Here is a 20,546-nt window from a genome sequence, read left to right as displayed (position 1 = left end):
AAACGATTGGAACTGTGGAAGCTCCTGAAATCCTTCAAGAAGTTTGTCTGAAACAAGCAAAGGTAAGCAAAAACTGCATGTCTGTCTTTTCTGCACATTATACATTTTTTTTTTTTCTGGGTAAATTTTGTTCTTGTAGTTGTGCAATCATTATTGGTTATAATACTTTCGATCAGCTCTTCATTTTTTTTTTTTTTTTTTTTTTGCGTGTACCTCTTTTGTTACCTAGTGCATGTCCAGTTGATTTTAGAATGGCAATTTCACTTGCTCTGGTATAATTTCAAATTCCAGATATGTAGAATGAAAGACTAATCATATAAATTCTTTTTTTTTTTTTTGATATGTTGAAGGTGTAAGCCTTATGGGATAGAATGATTCAGGAAGTTGGTTCTTCTGCTGCTGCATTGGTGTCTAAAGCATTGCATTTAGCTGCTCAAAATCTTTAGGAAATTGAAGAACAATAATGGCTTCTTTAACTTCAGTAAAGATGTTGCTTCCTACTATGCCACATTCAACTGGGAGACATAAAGCTTCAGGTGAGAGTAAATTACCTGTATGTTCTTGTATAGGCACCTCAATAAATTCTTATGTTAATGAAGAGATTATTTTAAGATGGATCATCATGATTGATTTCCAGGAAAATGCTGTTGTCCCGTATATTTGTTCAAGATATTGAACTGAAATGCCACTCTTTTGGGAATATGAGTTAATTTTGTTGATATTTTCTTCATATAGATGCTCAAATTTTGGACAGACTAAACACTGGTGTTCTATAGCAAACTCATGGTGGTTATTTCCCGTCTTGGAAATCTACTAAGTATTTGCTTCCAAGTGATGCATAGGGCTCCCTATTCTGGATGATTGTCATAACACTTAGCCGTCTTCTGTGACATAACAGATCAGCTGCGCTCCAGGTGCTTCGATAGATTATCATGTGAAGGAGCATCATCTCGTCGCGAGCTTGTTTTAAGATGTGGTGGAATTTCAATAGCTTCATGTGTAATGCTGAATTGGGTATTAACACCATCACCAGCTTGGGCTGAAGAGGAATCAAATTCTCGGGAGGATAAGAATGAAGGTGTGGTCGGAGCCATAAAATCCTTGTTTGATCCCAATGAGAAAACAAAGTCTGGGAAAGTGTTGCCAAAAGCATACTTGAACTCAGCAAGAGATGTGGTCAAGACATTGCGTGAATCGCTGAAGGAAGATCCCAAGGATATGGTACAGTTCAGAAGAACTGCAGATGCAGCAAAGCAGTCTATTCGAGACTATATAAATAATTGGAAAGGGCAAAAGACAGTCATAAATGAGGTACATTCCTTTTGCCAATTGATTATGAGGAAAAGAATTGCAGAATGTGCAACACCAGGTTGATTTAGCAGCTAGATTTGTCATCGTAAAATCGATGTCCTAAAGAGAGAATCTCTAAACAAAGTTTAGAACTTTTGAAATGCAGAATTGCAGTTCTTCTTTGAGTATCCTGGCCTTAGTATTCGTTCTGAGCTCAATCGTATACGTATCATGAATATACCTATAGAGAGAGTAAACCGTTTTTACTACTTCAGTAAGAGAAAGCAAAGCAAATAGAAGTCCCTCAAAGCTCACAATCTGTTAAACATTGACAAAGTATGAAATGCCAAGCTAAGACTTTGTTATTTGACAATAATCTACTTCCTTCAAAGCAAAAGTGTGGACTGGAAGAAAGCATGTAAACTACATTACCTTGTTTACCGACTCTGCAGCCTCTGCTGATATCATATCCTTGATACTTGCAGGAATCGTATGTCATGCTTGAGAAAGCAATAAGAGCTTTGGCAAACTTTTACTCTAGAGCAGGCCCGTCTGCACCTCTGCCAGAGGAAATCAAGTCTGAGATTTTAGGTGATTTAAACACTGCGGAAGAGTTCTTGTAAAGTGAGCAACTTCCTGATTTATTTTACATAATTGTGGATGAGATGTCAAGCATGATGAGCCTTAGCTTTGTTGATTCTTTTTTCCTGCTCATATAATTTTGCAGGTGTTTTCTGTTGGTTGTACATGTTAGGATCTGTTATACATTAATTTCCCAAAAAACTTAATTTGGTTTCCATATTGTTATAAATTAAGTTTCCAAAAACTCAGTTTGGCTGCCATATTAAGAATGCCTGCTACTAGTTGGAAAACGAATAATAAAAACTTGAAAAAAAAAAATTAATCAAGAGTCATTAATGTTTCTCTCCGCTAATCCATTGACAAAGACGCTAATCCATTGACAAAGAGCAACAAGATAGAAACTAAATTATCCCTATTTTCTGTTGGATTATGCCAAATGCCAATTCAAAATAAAGTAGTCCGCATGATAAAACTAACAAGCAAGGACGGAACAAGAGTGTCATGAAAAGCATATAACCTGGTGACAATACAAAAAACCAAAATATGATCTTTGCTACATCCCAAAGTTCTAAAGAATTCCAGGATGATACAAAACCTTACATTTTGGAGGGCTTTTCAAGTAAAGGGGGCCTCCAAACAGGATTGTTTCAGAAACCTTGTTTTAGTCCCTTGTATTGTAACACGTTGTTTTAGTCCCTTGTATACAACATTGATTAATTTACGGAAAAAAAAAATAGCTTAGTTCACAACCAAGTCTCCAATCAATCTCCAGGTCCAAAAGATCATCATCTGTGCCTTCATTGCCAATCAATGCTTGGAGAAGGAAACTGAAAAATACTGAGATAACCCTCCATCTTAGCAATATTCCAGGAAGCAAGGACCATGATCCACCATTTGCCTTACTGTAAGTTCAAGTCCGTGATAGAACTCCTTTCGAGCTGCAATCAGGAAAATGTTGTTTGAGTTTTGTAAGCGTACACTTTTCCGACTTCAAACAGTTTGAAGATTTGTTTGGCTAAATAAAATAACACGCCAAGTTGTTTCGCCACCAAGGCCAAACCTCAAAACCAACACCCAACAGTGGTAACCTTAGATTTTGTCATATAGATTCATTTATCACACTCCTAAACATTCCACTAATTTGCTCAAGAAGAATCATTCAAGTTCTACTTCAGTAATTTATAAGTTTCTCTAACCAGCAAGTTGCTCAAGAAAAATCAACATTATCTACCCACTTTCTCATTATGGTTGGCAAATAAAGTCTACAATTTTTAGGTACATGAAGGAATATCTATACAAGTAACTGTTCACTTGAAACCATGATAATTTCCTAACAGTGATGATACTTCCCATCCATGTCCGGTTTTTAAGTTTTCCACCTATGATCTAAGCGATGGAGATAGTTGAAGATCCAAAGGCTGGAAAAGAAAAATCAGATAATTCTTTAAACAATAACAATTCCTAACCTTGGCACACTTCCATGACGACGTGAATCACATTCTGTTGCTTGCCTAAGAGCTCTTGCGAAAGCCTTGAATGTTGCCTCGATGATATGATGAGAATTTTTTCCAGCAAGCTGTTTCCATGCAAATTTATAGGTTAAGGTTCAGGACGTCAATAGATATCCAAGCTGAAAATCATAGTACTAAAATTCCCTGATGATATGATGAGAATTTTTTCCAGCAAGCTGTTTCCATGCAAATCATGGGTTAAAGATTCAATATGTGAATAGATAACCAAGCTGAAAATCATAGTCCTAAAATTATATCTGCAGATTATATAAAGTAACATCACATGATAGGCCATTTCTGAACAAAATAATAAAACAGGCACAACTACATGAACAGTGGACAGTTGTGAAATTAGCAATCAAAGAAAGAATATCTCTTTAAATAAAACTGCCTAATTACTATCAAAGTTTCCCCGGCAAGAAAATATTCAGTGATCTTACCTGCCGAATATGTAATGTCATTCCAGAGGTATTGACCAATGATTGAAAGAAGTGCTCCACCAGCTAGGACCAAACAATTCCATTCTTGAATTAGAATATCATACAAGTGGAGAGAAGAATATCATATAAGTGGAGAGATGTTCAATAGAAAAATAAGGACACAGAATCTAACATCGCATACTAAAACTTGGGCCATAACGTGAAGAGTAGTTGTATAAACCACTATTTGATGCCAATACGAAAAGCAAGCTCCAAAAAGTGATCATATTGACAGAAGAACAGTACACTCTACTCAAGAAACAATTATGAAGACAAACACACACACACATATAAAAATACAACAGCCTAGATCAAAATCTTATACTGATATGACACTGTAAATTAAATATGTAAAGAATACCAGCCCACACATCAGAGCCAACAACTTGAGCAGACTACCTGAGTGTCATAAGTTCCAACTCTCTCAGTAGGTATCTGTAGATCAAAACTCAGATGCGGCCTCCCAGATAAGTCCTGCAATAGAATCACAAATTTACAATAGGTTAATTACATATAACAAAACATCGAACAGGAGCAAAAGTAAACAATGCTGAGGTCAGCAACAGCACTCAACGGAAACCAGTACTTCTAGGTCAGTAAAAAATTACTTTATAGACATGCCACTGTCTCTACCTAAGTTTATGGGAGCGGTCTATTTGAAGAGCAAGGGCCTGGGTCGGCGTTGTTTAACAGGAATAACTCTGCTCATGTCAACTACGTTTTAATATTTGCGCATAACACAAATTGGAAATATAGTTCATTTTTCTTATCTGGCAAGAGCTGAAAGTCACATTATGCGAGAAGGCTATATCGCTTCTGCACTTTTCAACCGCTATTTCCTTATTAACGTTAGACATTTCTTCCACCCAGAATAAACTCTTTACTCAACTTGTTTTCACTACTTAAGTTGAATGAAAATTCACCAATTCAAGGTGGATGTTCAATTCATTTAATCTTCATTGAATAACACAAGTTATTCGACTATAATACTATAAGCAGGCAAGAATTCAGTTTCATAAGAAATCTCAAATGTGCTTTAGGCTTCATGTCGACAAGTGATAATCGACCACAGTGTTTCACTTGGATGTAAATCATTCACATCAACATCAAGTCCAGATTTTTCTTCATGTCAAAATAGGTATCCTGCTAAGGTATCCTTTATATAGATAAGGATACAATAAATTGAAGCATATCGTATTGAGTGTGTCGGTTATTTCTAATACATCGAAGTAAGATGAACTCAGACTCGCTCAATACATCATAAAGAAAGAAAACAAGATTTAGACATTCCAGGTATCATACCAGTGCAACATGTATAAGTGCTTCATCCAGTGGAGCAGAGAAGTCACCAAACCGGTTGATTCCTTTTCTATCACCCAGTGCTTGCAGCAAAGCCTGAATGAGCACAATAAGTACAAGATCTCCATTTCAGTTAAACTAAACCCAAAAAGCAAGTGCAATCTCACATGCACGGAACGAACGAAAGGACCATCGCTGGAATGCCACTTAGAAAACAAAACTCTCATTTCACTCAACATATCATATTGTGGTATGGTAAAACCAATTCTCAACTGACTAATTTAGTAACACAGAGACAGCAGGTAAATAAATCATTGACACAATTCAATCAAACAAAGAGCATATAAAGCTTAATGCAATTCAGCTACCTGAGACTAAACACAGAAAGAATTTTTAATACAGAAACTTGGATGCTTACTGTTCCAAGTGCAAGGGCGACATCTTCATTGGTATGATGATCATCAATATGATAATCTCCAGTAGCCTTTACATGCACGTCAAATAGCCCATGTGAAGCAAGTTGCTAAAAGGAAGGCACAAAAATACATCATCAGGACTGCAGCAGGCTGAGAAATATACCTATTGTCCATTCAAAGCAGTCTTCGGCTACATGTGAGTTCATACACAATGATGAATTACAGTTGACAGAGAGAATACTTTATCACAAAAGGTTATTGAAAAAGCCCTCCTTTGCTACTTTTCTTTTGTGATTTTCGTTCCTTTCCACATCACCTCTTTATAAATTACATAAACTACATAAACAGTTCATTTCGCAGATTTTAGGAAAACTAATTAAATATAAATCGTCAAGCATTACTAAATTTCAAAAAACAGCAATTTGTCCTCGAAGACAGATGCTCTTACATTTCTATTGTACCATGTATGGAACGAATGAAACTTTTGAAATTGTGAATTTGTCAAAGTTATAAACCTATTCTAAAAGCATTTTAAACATACCTTCAATAAACTCGTCTACGACAGGCTACGTTTTCCAACTTTTGCAGAAAACACAACTAAAAGATTAAAGGTTTATACTAATAAAGAGGGAAATTTTGACTTTTTTAATTCAAAAAATAGTACACAAAGAAAAAAGAAAGACTCACATCCAACATATGATCAAGAAAGGGAATTCCAGTGGCATTCTCAGCTACACCATTACCATCCAAGTTCACTTTAATAAACACATTAGTCTCTTTCGTCACCCTCTTCACTTCCCCAACTCTACCTATAATCAAAACATCAGAATCAAAATCTGCAAAAAAGAAAAAAAAAAAAAAGCGGCTTAAAGGAATTTGTAGCAAATACCCATTTGAGAAGAAGTTAGGGGGGATCCATTTTCATTTTCAGAAGCCTGAGTAATTATTCTGGGTGGGTCCATTGAAAGAGGAGTAAAGGGTCTGTTTTTGATGGGGTGGCAAGGGGATTTGTAGAAAATTGAGAAAATTTGGGTTGGGAAGGAAATAAAAGCTGGTTTTGATAGATTGATCCTTGTGGCTTTGGGTTGTTGAAGATGAGAGGATGACGATGCAGACGGAGAGCGTACGAGGTAGCGACGAGGAGCAACCGAAAGCTCCATGCGACACACGATCAGAGCAGACTGCAGAGCTTCTGCGCGTCTTCGTATGTTCGCAAGTGGTGATAGCCTACGAAAGGCGTGCTAGAGTTGAAATAAAAACGTTCCCCTAAACTCAAAAAAAGAGACCGACGGCGAAGGAGCGAGGCACGATTTCAAGGCAAAATCGACTCTTGCTTCCTTGTACGAGTATAATGTAAACCAAACATCTCCAAATCAATCATTATTCAGAAAAAAGAAAAATAAAAGAAACAAAAATCCAAACATTACTATCATGTCAATGTAGCATGAATTTGCAAGCTTCCGAATCTTTGTATTTGGAGAAAAGGAGATTCGTTAATTAAAATATGATACTCCCATCACATAATCTTATATTTGAAAAGATCATCATTATTTTCTTGAATATCGAATAACCTATCATATTACACTAAAATTCTTATCTTAAATATTGAATAACCTTGATCACATTACACCATATTAGAAGTTTAGAATTCGTTTGCTCTGATCTTTTGAGAGAGATTAAGCTAAATTTTTGGCCCTTTCATTTCTTGAATTTCAGGGGACAGGCTTCTGTAGCGTCAAGGACAAAACTCTCGCACAGTCGGCATGTTAACTCTTTTTTTGTACCCATCTATGAACCGTGCGAGGTCTTGCATTCCATTGCCAAATGACACAAGAATGTTGCCTGCACAGCTTAACTGGGCAGCAGTTCATAAAGACGGGACTAGCCAGCACAGCAGGATTCAAGCGTTTCAAGGATATCAACTGAGGTGTAAAATTTGTCAGCTGCAGAAATTTCACAAAGTTCAAAGAATTGGTAATGCAAGAATCAACTCTCCGAAAAAATCATTGTTGTTAACCCGCATAAAGTATATCTAACAAAAGATTTAACAGGAGTAGAGAATATATAAGCTCCAAGCGAGGGTCATTTTCTCTCGCTTAAATTACAACTGAGCCACCTACTCCACCGGTCTATCTTCAAGTTTTCTGACTAAATTGCACTCGACTTGATTCACTGCTTGCAGTAGTAGGCATCATTGAATGCAAAATTAATGGCTGCTTTCATCGTGAGAATTAAAGCAGCGAGAAACTAAACGATATTCTGATTAAATTACCGTTAAATGATGGAATACAAGGTCTCCAATACTCGGAAAATGGCAACCCAAATACAGCTATATACATTAGGCAAATCTAAGAAAATATTCACCAGTTGAGTCAGCAGAGTTTGACAAAATTTGTTGCCCAGCTCAGGCAACTTCCTTTCCAACTTTTTGTTTGTTCGATCGGAGGAACTGCAGCTGGATGACTTCTGAGAACATACGGAGCAAATAACCAAGAGCATCAGCCATGTTAACATATAATCTGGAGCAACCGAGTCCAAGTGTCTTCCAACAGATGACATACGTGGCAAGTCGATCGCCCTGTTCTTGAACCATTTTTACCCAGTCCTCGCCCATGATCAACTCTTGTCGAAGAGGTCACAGCACCTTAGCCTATTCCCTAGGATAAAGAAAGTTGTTTCCAAAATGGCATTTCTTGGTCCAATTTACAATTCCGAATATAAAATTTACACCTAAATAGACTAGAACCTAGGACTGTCTTAACAATCATATGCAGGATATCCTCATCACTCGACTCTTGAATTTTGCACCAAAGATACACAAGAGCCAAGATCTGTATCAGCACAATCAAGGACTCTCCTACCCTTCTATGAGTCATCCAACTTGTGTGCTCCATCAAATCGATCTCTGGTTTCAGACACCTCAAGAACTCTGGCGCCAGAAGAATCAGAAAGAGGACAACCACCAACTCCTCCTGCATTTACCTCACACCCATGTTCCAATTCACTTGAACACTGGACTTCTTTATCTGGAAGAGGAACTTCTGCTTCAGAATGAGATTCTGAAGCAACAAAGAGTCCATTCTCTATTCCTGAAGTGTTCTTATGAACAAAACTAACCTCAGCAGTGACTTCAGCACCTGTGCGTCGAGAAGCAGAATCAGAACTATGACCCTCTTCTTCCCTTTCAAATTCATTTCCCGAAGAGCCTTGATTCAAGGAATCAGAAGCATTTTCACAATGACGACCTTTTACATCAGTTCTAGCATCATTGTTAGCATCACTACCTGCAGAGGTTCCTTTGTCACAACCAACAGAATCAATTTTCAGATTGCTTGCTGTTTTAGCATCACCAACAATTTTCAAGGACGCCTGTGACTCGCTTTCATCATCCATTGCGACTGGCTGATTCAAGTCTGAGTTAAATCGCAATATTAGATCTTCACCAGTAATATGCTGAGGATCAGATGCAAAATTCTGTTTGCTACAAGACATTTCTTTACCATTCTGTGAAGATGTTTCTGGGAAAAATCTGGGTACAGTTTCAACAGTAACACATTTCATCACAGCTTCAGGAACAGCACCATCAGAACCTTTTCCAAAGGCATCTCCATTACCCAGGTCTTGCACAACTTCTGTACCAGAAGAAGATGCTGAAGGGGTATTTCTTACTTTGTGGTTCTGAATGCAATTTGCATCACTATTATGGACAGTAGCAATGGAAACAGGACTGTGGTTTTCATCTGCATCCTCAACCATGTTTTCTGATGTTTTACACCGAAAATCAAGAAGAGAACCTGATGAAGAAAATTGTGCATCCACTTTATGTGCATCACTCACTAAACCATTTACAGAGGATGGAGTGTCAGGTTTGGCTGGAAAATTCAAAATAGAGCTTTCAATCACAGGAGGGTCAGTGGCTACACCAGAGCGAGAACTGCTCTTGCTGGAAGATTCTACGCCATCCTTAACAAGCTGAGATTCTCCGATATCCTTACTAGAGATTTGGATATCAGATTCATTAGCAGTCTCTGAAGCACCAGCTACGGTTCCATCATTTGAAGGTATAGCAGAAGCTGAAAACAGAGGAATAGTCTCAGCTTTGTCACTGACATTATTTTTATGGTCTGATCCACCCCTAGAGCCACTGTTCATCTCCTGATTCTGGAGGGACTCAATGTCAGGTTTTTCCGCTGAAGCAGGCAGCTGAGGCAAATTGTCTTTCGAATCAAAACCTTTCAGACCTGAGGTAGAAATATCAATCAAGACAAACTTTCTTTACAAGAAAAAAAAGGTATCAGAAAAACACAAGGAAAGCAGACATATTAATCAAGTTACCGCCAGGAATTCCTTGCTTGAACAGTTGCTTCTGCAACATATCTGTCCCTGGAAACACCAACATGTTGATTGACTTCGTCTCCTTCTTGTCTGGATCTTCAAGTTGTTTGAAACCGAAAACTACAGTCCATGTATGCATATGCTCAGAAATTGCAGGAATTATCAATTTTTCGACTTTGAGAGAGCAAAGGACCTGAATATGTAATGATGACAACTACATGATTAGTCCATCTAAGAAACCAAAATAAAAATCGATTATAATTAAAATAAAAAGGTAAATAAACAGTTGAGACATAATTATCAGCCTCAATTGTCCATGCTGACACGTATTCAGAATTACTTCAAGCAGCATGGCATAGTTGCATTGCTTCCCACAGCAGGCAAGGCACACAATACATTTACAACACTAACAAGCACATGCATTCACGTCATGCATCTAATTTAAAGACGAAACTTTTTGATCTGGATATATTGCCGAAGGATGAACAACTCATCCTCCTCAGATAGGACAAAGAACACGTGGCAGACTTTATGATGGCTGACATGTCCCCACTCCTTACACTATACATTTAATGAATCCACATCAAGCACCAGGATAGATGTCCCATCAAACAACCCAGCCACACATCTAAACAAACAAATAAGAATAACAAACAAAGCAAACTTAAATCTCCCTGCCCAACCGTCAGGGTTAAGGATTCTTATTCTTATGGCAGTGAAGGATGATAGATTATCAGATCCTAAAAAACTGAAAGAGAAGATAATAAGCAGAAGGATATATCACAAAAGGTCATCAAATTTGAGGACTTGACAGATAATGCTGTACTGGCTCAGCACAAAAGAAAAAATCCAACAGATCTTTTTCAACTAAAAAGCATAAAATAGAATTAGCAGCACTCATACCGATTCAATTGCAGACAATAGCCGTCGGCACATTCCTTGGCGCCTATATATGTTGCGAGTTCCAATAAAAGGCATCTCTGCTAATTGTAGTCCATGGATCCTAGCAAAAGGATGAGCAGCTGAATAATTAGAATAACTTCAAATGTGGATAATACACACAGAAAGCAAACATGGATGCAAGAACACAATCTGAACTACAGCCACACATCACTGATTAGATCACCATAAAGGTTGCCTACCTAATTAATTTATCAAAACATGTGACAAGGCGTTAACCTTGATAATTTTTCACCAAATTTAAAAAGCAGGGCCCATAACAGTACTAACAATGATGTTACCCATGGTTACTGCCAACACAAATGTATAGCAATGATGTTACCCATGGGTAACAATGATGTTACCCATGGTTACTGCCAACACAAATGTATAGCAAATGTAGTAGACTAATCTTTCAAAAAGCAACCCTGATTGGTTAATAAAAAAACAGCTAATTGAATAGTGCAAAGAACAATATTAATAGTTCAAAACCCGGAAAGTTACCAACAACTAAATTCCCAAAGGTGTGTCAGAAAAAATTTCAACTTTCAACAGTGTGCTGGCCAATTAAGCGACCAAAAAAAAAAGAAGGTTCCATTCAGAAAAGGACAAAATTAAGATTTGTTATAAGAAAGGTTATAAGAAAGATCACATGAACACCTTCAACATTAACATCTTACGAAAAAGGTGTGATTGCCATTTTTTACTTGATAATAGAAGAAATTGACAAACAATTTTCTGCAGACCGCTAATGTTGATATCATTAGTCATTTACCTGATAGATGCTGCAGAAATTATTTCATCACCCCTCTCCAAAACCACTGTGAAGAAGCCATGATAATTCAACCGACTAAAGTTTGCTCTACAGAGAAAAAATAAAGGAAGCATAAGGAAACTGATCCCAAAGATACAATCAAATCTGCATGCATAATTAGCTGAATCGAGAGGGGGAGAATAATGTAGAAAGGCATGATCATGTTTATATGGGTACACCACACAAAAGGCACCAGAGAATGAATGACAGGGTGGATGGTCGCCAAAAGAGGGACAAGATATCTGACAGAACCAATGACACACAAGGCAGCAACAGCAACAAAAACTTCAATAGTGACAATCAGAAAACGACAAGAATCATAAGCAGTACTTCTGGCAACAAAGGGGAAAAAATCAGATTAAATCACAAGATTGAAAATACTACACAGACATTAAAGTATGCTTTAATGCAGCTAAAGTCATGCAAACGTGATGGCTTCAACCAGAATTTTGAACTCGTGGAGCATCACAAGTAAAAAACAAATACACAATCTTCCCAAGCAAATAAGTCCAAAGGCAAATTTTAGACAAAATAGGCAAGATTTGAAACAAAGTTGTCTAGCTGGACCAGACTCCAATTATGAACAGTGGGGTAGCATGTCGCCAAAAGGCACTCACCCACAATTATAAAGCACATTATGGATCAAATTAATTCCACTCCTCCTGTCAACAATGGGCAAAAAGCACTCATCCATGACAGATAATGCAACAGCTAACTTAGAATTGCATTCCACTCTTTGAGGAAATCCCCGGCTCGCCGTGTCAGATTCTAAATCTGTTCTTTGTAATAGAGACCATGAAAATCCTGCTTCCAGCTCATGTTTGACCCCAAGAATCTTCTGCAATTGATCATATAGCTGGAGAAACCAGGGAAAAAATTACTTCAGATGCCTTTGCAGCATATTTCACGCAATAAAAATCAACATGTCACAACTAAGAGACAGATAAAAAGTATCATCTACCATAATAACCAAAACCCACAGCCCCAAAAATCCATTCCAAATCGCGTTGTAATAAATAAGCTTAGAAAATATGGAAATTATTTAAACAACTCTTTCATATTTTTTTTGTGTGGAATTCTGTGATGCAAATAACAAGAAACAAAAATCAATGCCAAAGACCAAGAACATAACGTAATTAGAACATTCTCACAGCAGCATCCAAAGACACCTCCCCACCCAAAAAAGAAGAGGAGATCTGCATACAAGATTAAATGATAATCTGAATACACTAGGAGGTGTCACTAACCAGGTTTGGTTATTTTGTCATTGTCCATTACCCTCTGTGAGAGTTGAAGGTGTTTTAATTGTATTAAAGAAGAAATACTAGGTGCTTTGATTGATCCAGTGTTGCAACTCTTCAGTGCACCCTGAAGACCCTAACTCTAGACCTTTGGGACTTCTATTACAATAATTCTGCATAAACCAACTTATAGTAATAGCTTATGTGATAAAATACCAGTGCCATGTCTTAAACTTCTAAGTCAATGCAATACCTAAATGACAATATCCCTGCAACATTCTCTCTCTACATAATTAAACTTCATTGACAAAACATTGGACTCCAAATGAGCTATACAAAACATTCTCTCTCTTCAATCACACTAAACCGTCAACTTACACAACTACTAGTTATGTATTACTTACTTCTAGACTCTAGCTAAACATATTTAAAAGGAACAAAAATGTAGTTCAGAGCGTCTGAAGCAAATCGCAAGCAAATGCATTATCATTTTGTGAAGTTGAAGCTTAATTGCATTGAGTAAATCAAGATTTGAACTTGCAATATTAAAGTTTGTAATCAGCGCTTAATAAAACGATAGCTCAGACAAATTAATTGCATTAATGATTGTGATAATCTCAGGATCACCAGTAAATGCTTTAGCACATTGACCTCAAACCCCTAAAACGGTATCCCAACATATACAACATGAATCAATTCCCAACCAAAAGGTTTTCTCACTTCGGCAGAAAGTATTGCCAATATGCTTGCGACCCAAAATATCAGCTTCATTACTAACAATTTCAATTTATTTAACATACTAAAGGCACCAGCTTATATCACTGGTAGTTAAATCTCAAAAAAGAAAACACCACGTAATACCTCTTGGCACTTCTTCCCACAAAAAGAAAGAGGACTATTGGTGTTTGCAAGTGGAGAAACCATCTCCTCAGTGCATGATTTGTGATCTAAATGGATCCAAAGAAAAACTTTAATAAGAATTCTTTCTTAAATTAAAATAGGAGAAAAAAACAAAGAGAAAGGTATGCAAATGGAAAAGCAATTACAGGATTATAAAGGCAAAATGATCATTACATTTTTTCTCACAAAGAATGCACATGAAAAGTTCGCTTGGAGTTGCATTTTCTTCATTCAGATTTCCACTGGCAGTTCCACAGAATTTGCATGTACAATTTGGACAATGCCAATCACCTTTCGGAAGCATCTGCACCAAGAAGTTATGATTACCGACAATAAAGGTTTTAGAAGAGCATCCAGTACATGTATTTGACACAATTGGCAAACAGTACAAATGCTTCTAAATATGTGCCCCAAGAAGGAACGGGAACCACACAAATTAGCTTCCCTCATGTAAAATCTTGTTATTGCCCTTTAGTATTGACTCTTTGAACTACTAGAGTATCCTCAAAGATATACTTGCCCAAAGGAAACCTTTAGGCTAATTACTCAAACAATAACAAAGGCATTGCTGCTTTTCTATGTCCTTGCCAAGGGCCATACGCTACCCATTCTCCCATAATAAGAGAGGGGAAAAGAAATTTCACCACACTGTTTTAAAAGAAGAAAAACGTCAAGGAATCAACCCAGGAACCAAAGGGAAGAGATATGAGACACAAATTTTCTGAATAGAAATGGTTCCCTACACTCTCACTGCAATAACAAGATTATCTCATGGTTTTGTATGCCTAGGTGCTGTTAGGGTATGAAATTAGAGTAAGAGAAGGAACCATCTATATGGCATAAATGGAAGAAGACATAACATGTTGATGATGCATTAGAAGTGTATCAACACCATTTTCACGACAATTAGAATGTCTACAAACACGTGATTTTGTATGCATCTGGTAACGTCAATGCAGGAAATATACACAGTTTGGCATCTGTAGATGTACATTGGTATAAATCATCAATCCCATCACACAGGAAGTATATGGCATTGGTATATAATTAGATAAGTAAGATTCAAGTCCATTGTGTGAAGTGTCATGTGATAGCATTTTGTGTCGCAATGCTACCTGTATTCCTAAACAGTTCTGATGAAAAGTAGAGGGACAACCATCACAGCAGATCAAATCCCCACCATCACCACATATACCACAAGTATCATCATCTGGATCATCACCATCAACATCCACTACATAGAAATCACGGCGCATAGACTCCTCTTGCCTATTCCATGCATCAATTAGGCAATGCAGTAGGGAGGGCCCAGACTCCAAGATGATGTTTTGAAATGGTTGACGCAATTTACTACCAGCATGGAGCTCAAACTTTGAGACTGTGAGGATTTTGCTACAGCAACCACAATGGATTCCATCTCTTGTGATCCAACCTTCTAGCTTTACTCGTGTTCTTCTACGATTCATATACTGCACTTTCTCACTCAACTGCACCGTGCCTGAGTCAATCAGCCAGGCCAACAAAGTCCTTTTTCCAGTATAAGGAACATAGCCATCAGATTCAGAATTCTGCCCCATATCCGAACTACGAACCAACAGAGTGCATCTGCCAATTTTCCTGCTTTTTCGTCCTTGTACTACATTAGATGGTTTTTGAGCCCTTTCTAGTTCAGGCTTCTGTCTAGACAAATCATCACTTGAATCATCCCTACTTTTGCTTTTTCCTTCATGCAATTTCCCTTTCTTTGGTTTGCCATTCTGCCTGATGAAAGAACTCAGTTTTTCATCATTCTGATCACTATCAGAGTCCTCCCTAGATGCTTTGGCAGAAACTTTTTTAGAATTCTGCGTCAAACCATCATCCATTCTCTTCTTGTTCATTTCCTCCTCAATTTTCTTACGTGTTTGCCTCGTCAACTTGTTTATCAGATCATCTGATAAAGGAGCAAATGAAGAAGAAACTCCATCTGGTTTACTGTCACCATCCTCTTCCTGCAACTGCTTTTGAAGCGCATCATATGCCTTAATAATAGACCAGTAAGCAGTTCCACCAGGGTTAATATACACTGCATCTAGGTAGTCCCTGTTCCTTCTTGGTCTATAGTCGATTGTCCAGCCAGCTTTGATGAGCATTTCCCTTATCCTCTCTCGCAATAATTGTTTTTCAGTGCTCCCACCCCGCTTAAGTTTTGCATCAATGCCTTTGACTGGAGTGGCATTTTCAGCTGGCGGAGTAACTTTATGTTCTCTGCCTTTATCTAGAGGGACATTTTCCGTGGCCAAAGATCCTTTTGTTTCCCTTTTCACTGCTTTCTTTGAGCTACCAGCTTGTAGGCTTGGTGGTGCCAACTTAAGGGACGTGTCACTCCCATCTGATTCATACTCTCTAGCTTTAGGGCTCTTACCACACAGCGGCTTCTGCAATTTCAGCTCACGGTTCTCCCCAGCATAGTCTCCAGTTTTATTGCTCTTACCCAGCAATGGCTTTTGCAATTTTAACTGACTTCTCTCCCTCTCCACAAATGCAATTCGCTTGTCTGCTCTTTTGGAATCAGAATAGAATGTGGGCGGCACTGAAGGCTCCTTCTTGACAACATCTTCAGACTTGGAACCCTTTCTATTTTCAACTTCCTGAAGATCGTAAGTTTTTCTCAAAGGCAACTCCATATTTTTCTTCTTATTCACCATAACTTTCAAAACTCCATTTTTACCCTGCAATCTGATAGGCTCAGCAGGCTCCTCTGGGTACTTTAACCTCAATAATGAAATAGGCAAATGCGCTTCATCATCTTCCAACACAAATCTTCTCTCACCGCCATAATCAACCACTTTATTCCTCCCACTCACTCCACCACCTGAACGATCAAAGTACATCTTTGACCTCTTCTCCACCATCATATTCCTACTGGAACCACCTCCAAACTCTCTAGAGTTTCCACTACCCATCTCCCTGTAATCATTCCTCATCCTTTTCCCATCAAACTCATCGTACTCATCAAAATCAAACAAATCCAACCTACTCCTCTTCCTGTCACTCTCTATAATCTCACCGTTCCTCCTCAATCCCATTTCCTCCTCACCCCTCCTTCCATAGACAACCGAGCCATTACGGATTTTGTCGTTCCCTTTCCGCCTAACGGTCTCAAGAGAATCATCACTCGACCCGGAATCACTATTAATCAACCTTGGCCTCTTCTTTTCTTTGTGAGAAGACCCAGCACTACCCAAAACCTCAGCTTTTTTCTTAATAATCAAACACCCTGATGAGCTCTTCTTCTTCAATACTCCCCCTGATCTCACACTCTCCTCCATCTCATGCACTCAACAATCAAACGATCAAAAATGAACAAAGCCCCCGAAAATTCCAAATCGAATTCACGCGAAATTCACCTCAATTTACCTTTAAAACCCATCTCACAAAACCCATAATTTTTCCGCATCATACGTAAGCATTCACAGATCTGAAACAAAAACGAGGAAAGATTGAATCTTTACACTGAAATTCCCCAAAATTGAAAAAATAGGTATGTAAAAGATCCCCGAAGAAAAAATTGCACGAGGGCATCCAATGATCCTTACCTCTCCCAAGAGTTGCAAAATTCTGTCGACCGCGATCCGCCGGCAAGACGGAATTTAATCCGGCGAGGTCAATTTCCCAGCAAAGCAGCTATGAACCGCTGGGGAGAGAGAAAAATGAAACAGATAGAGAAAGATTGTGAGAATTGGGATCCTTCTATTTGGTTCTTGTTCCGGGTGGTTTTTATAGACTGCTACTGTTACCAGACCTGTATTAGTCTATTTGTCTTCTGTACTCCAGAAACCAGCCCAATTGCAAAACCTTGAATATGCATGCAAAAGTAATTAGCCAAATCTAATTCTACATTTTTTTTATTTTTATTTTTTTAATGACCCTTTTAAGTTGTCTTCATTATTATCGAAGTGATATTGAAACGACGAACTTTTATATCAAATCAAATTTATTTTATTTATTCGACGAGAGAAATGATGAATAGAGTGATACAATGATAAAATATAAGTAAAAAGTTTGATATAAGTAAAAAAATTCGAATTCAAAACTTTTTATTTATATTTAAAAGTTCACCGCAGTCTAAATTCAACAAGTTGTGCACTCAATTTTCTAGCATATATTACAAAATCCTGATAACTCTTCTCCAAACAATCTTTTGCATGGCACGTTTGCATTGCGAGGCAAAAGCATGGGCAACTTTATTGCCGTTGTCATAACCCAACTAAAGAACTACCAGGCAAAGGTTTACAATTAAAGGTATATGCCAAAAAATTTATTATGAAGTTTCAATGGGTAGTAAAAACATAGAAATGAATTCCAGTTTTATCTAATTATGTAATGAACCAACATTTGGTGTAAATATGTCCAATTTTGGCATAAACTTAAATTTTATAACTCAATTGATGTAAAAATCAGTCGGTACGCTAAAATCATATAAGTTTACATCAAAGCTGTATTAGCTTGCGAATTTCACGTAGCTGGACAAAAGTTCAACTGCGAAGTCTTTGATCCAATAAAACATGTTTCTACTCGACAGCTTTATGTAAGCTACTTCCTTATACTATATAAGAACGAGTTTAGGACTAGATTTCAACCGCAGGGGTGAGGCTATTTTGGGAATGTGAGAGTGTTTGAAGAGTAATTGGAATATTGAGTACAAGTCATTATAGCTTTAATTTCACTATAATTACTTATATAACCTTTCAGACATTTAAGGTTAGGGGCAGGTTTGGTATGTTACAATGTTTGGTGCCAAGTTGAGTATCAAGTACAACTGAATAAAGCTTGTATTTTGATAGAATTACATAAAAGTCCTTTTAATCATTTATTATACTAACATCCAAGCCTTCCAATTTCCTGAAACCTTTCTCATCTGTTACGGAATTAATTGGATGTTTACATAATTGGATTTTAATTACAATTAATTAACTTAATTATTATCTGAACAATCATTATCATATTTATGTCCCCATGTTTAGCCGATACCCTTTTTTGTCGGTTTCACCTCTTTGATTTTATTATGGCTATTAAATATTTGGTGGAATGCATAGCTTTTCCTTTAAATTGAGGTGAGTTTTTTGGGTTTGTTTTCTTCGATTGTAGTTTTTTTTTTTCTGATGATTGGTTTATTCAAGAACTCCATATAGTTTGCCTTTTGATACTTCTAATTTCAAAAAACTACTGTGATTACATCATGTTCACCTTAAAATAATCAGAAAAGGTATTATCTCTTTATTTAAGTCAAATAACCTTATTTCTCATGAACTTTCTCCTATTATTCTTGACTCCAGGGATCTGTTGACTACATTCCAGCAGTTATGGTTCAAGTAGTTATTTTTTCATGTAATATGATTTGGAATTCAGCTTGTGTTCATTTTAATTGGAAATTTTATGATTGTAAAATTTATTAACTTAGAATTTTGTACTTCATTGAAACTAAAAAAGAAAATTAATCAAGCTACATAGTACTAAGATGTCATTTGCACTCTATTGGCTTTTCATGTTATGATCTCGTTCTTGTATTATACTGTTTATATAGTTTCAAACACAAAAAATTTACTTTTTTATGCTATCTAAAAGAATTTGCAGTGGAACTTGATGAGTTTAAATGCTTTAGCTACAGCACCATTTTGATTGCATTGTATTAATTTATTTACTCATAATTGTATGTTGTACAATGATAAATAATGTTTCTTGATTTGATTGAATTATCCATAGTTCAAACGAATCAATTAAGTAGAGATGTTATATTGGATACTTATACAAGTAAACATTGAAAAATATCATTAAGCAGTTTCTACCTAGAGTTTGCATTTCGAATTCATATGAGGAGTTTCTTCTGATTTTAGTTACCATTTTCTACAATTTCAAATTTAGAAAATATTATTTGCACCAATTTTTTATAATCAAGATAGTTTCAATTCAGATCTTTAACAATTATGCAGATTTGAACTTATTTATGAGATTATAAAGAAATGCCCCTAGCAAAAAACACCAAATCTGAATAGTTTCTACAAAACTTTGAAAAAGACCACTTAAGTTTCTTATCTATCTATCATTTTTGGGCATTATTATCTCTGTAAGAAACATGTGATTAAGTCATATTATACCCACCAAATTATATAAATAGTTAGTCAAAAATAAAATTATTTTAGATTAGATTAGACGCAAAGTGATTGATGGATAAACTTGACTTGATAATTCAGGTAGCTTAAGTCGAAGGAGAAATCAGAAGCATTGCTTGAGGGATCTTTCACGAACATATATAGATTCGAGAGATGAAGGGTCCAATTGATACTTTAAAATGTTTTATCATCTTGGATAAGTTTTAGAAGAGACCTTTGGATACTTTTCAATTGCACTTCAAACATTCTTACATTTTCAAACTACCCTTATCTTTGCAGTTGAAATTCAAACATAACCTTTGATCACAACGGATTCTTATATAGTATAACGATAAGGATGTCTCATTGCACATTATTTTAATTGACTCATTATGTAACTTATGATTTTTCTATTAAAATCACATGATAAAATCATCATACTTCAGTTCCTATACTACAAAATATTAAACAATAATTATTAATTATCTTGAATTACAAGCACCAAATTCCCGCGCGTCGCTCAGACTGTCCCTCCCTAGTTTTAGTATATTACAATGAGGGCATCAATCAAATTAGACTGCTTCCTAAAGTTTGTTGATGAAAGGCTAA

At 36.7% G+C, this 20,546-nt stretch overlaps 3 protein-coding genes across 4 annotated transcripts; 1 reads left to right on the top strand and 2 right to left on the bottom strand.

Annotated features, from left to right (window-relative positions):
* Positions 1-24: 24 nt before the first annotated feature.
* Positions 25-2,089, top strand: LOC113765302 (photosystem II D1 precursor processing protein PSB27-H2, chloroplastic). The gene is made up of 4 exons (XM_027309430.1): positions 25-62; positions 351-536; positions 899-1,311; positions 1,776-2,089. Exons 2-4 carry the CDS (start codon positions 464-466, stop codon positions 1,911-1,913), a joined length of 624 nt encoding a protein of 207 aa, XP_027165231.1. The 5' UTR covers positions 25-62; positions 351-463; the 3' UTR covers positions 1,914-2,089.
* A 226-nt stretch (positions 2,090-2,315) lies between these two features.
* Positions 2,316-6,820, bottom strand: LOC113765083 (imidazoleglycerol-phosphate dehydratase 1, chloroplastic-like). Of its 2 annotated transcripts, XM_027309135.1 has the most exons (8): positions 6,467-6,817; positions 6,265-6,386; positions 5,580-5,684; positions 5,165-5,257; positions 4,262-4,336; positions 3,824-3,886; positions 3,339-3,448; positions 2,316-2,810 (listed from the first exon to the last, which is right to left on the bottom strand). In XM_027309135.1, the coding sequence occupies exons 1-8, from the start codon at positions 6,735-6,737 to the stop codon at positions 2,783-2,785; spliced, it is 867 nt and encodes a 288-aa protein (XP_027164936.1). In that variant the 5' UTR covers positions 6,738-6,817; the 3' UTR covers positions 2,316-2,782. The 2 variants fall into 2 exon arrangements, with proteins under 2 accessions (XP_027164936.1, XP_027164937.1); XM_027309136.1 differs by lacking the exons at positions 2,316-2,810; positions 3,339-3,448 and adding an exon at positions 3,503-3,559 and having other exon boundaries at positions 6,467-6,820.
* A 996-nt stretch (positions 6,821-7,816) lies between these two features.
* LOC113764827 lies at positions 7,817-17,546 on the bottom strand. Its single transcript, XM_027308838.1, has 9 exons — positions 17,385-17,546; positions 14,922-17,266; positions 13,981-14,110; positions 13,768-13,853; positions 12,283-12,521; positions 11,627-11,713; positions 10,816-10,915; positions 9,913-10,105; positions 7,817-9,818 (listed from the first exon to the last, which is right to left on the bottom strand). Exons 2-9 carry the CDS (start codon positions 17,115-17,117, stop codon positions 8,443-8,445), a joined length of 4,407 nt encoding a protein of 1,468 aa, XP_027164639.1. The 5' UTR covers positions 17,118-17,266; positions 17,385-17,546; the 3' UTR covers positions 7,817-8,442.
* Positions 17,547-20,546: the final 3,000 nt, after the last annotated feature.

This window comes from Coffea eugenioides, chromosome 3 (genome assembly GCF_003713205.1).
Source record: "Coffea eugenioides isolate CCC68of chromosome 3, Ceug_1.0, whole genome shotgun sequence".
In the NCBI taxonomy this organism is placed as follows: Eukaryota; Viridiplantae; Streptophyta; class Magnoliopsida; order Gentianales; family Rubiaceae; genus Coffea; species Coffea eugenioides.
The sequence above is the reverse complement of the archived record's forward strand: the minus strand, read 5'-3'. Positions and strand labels throughout refer to the sequence as shown.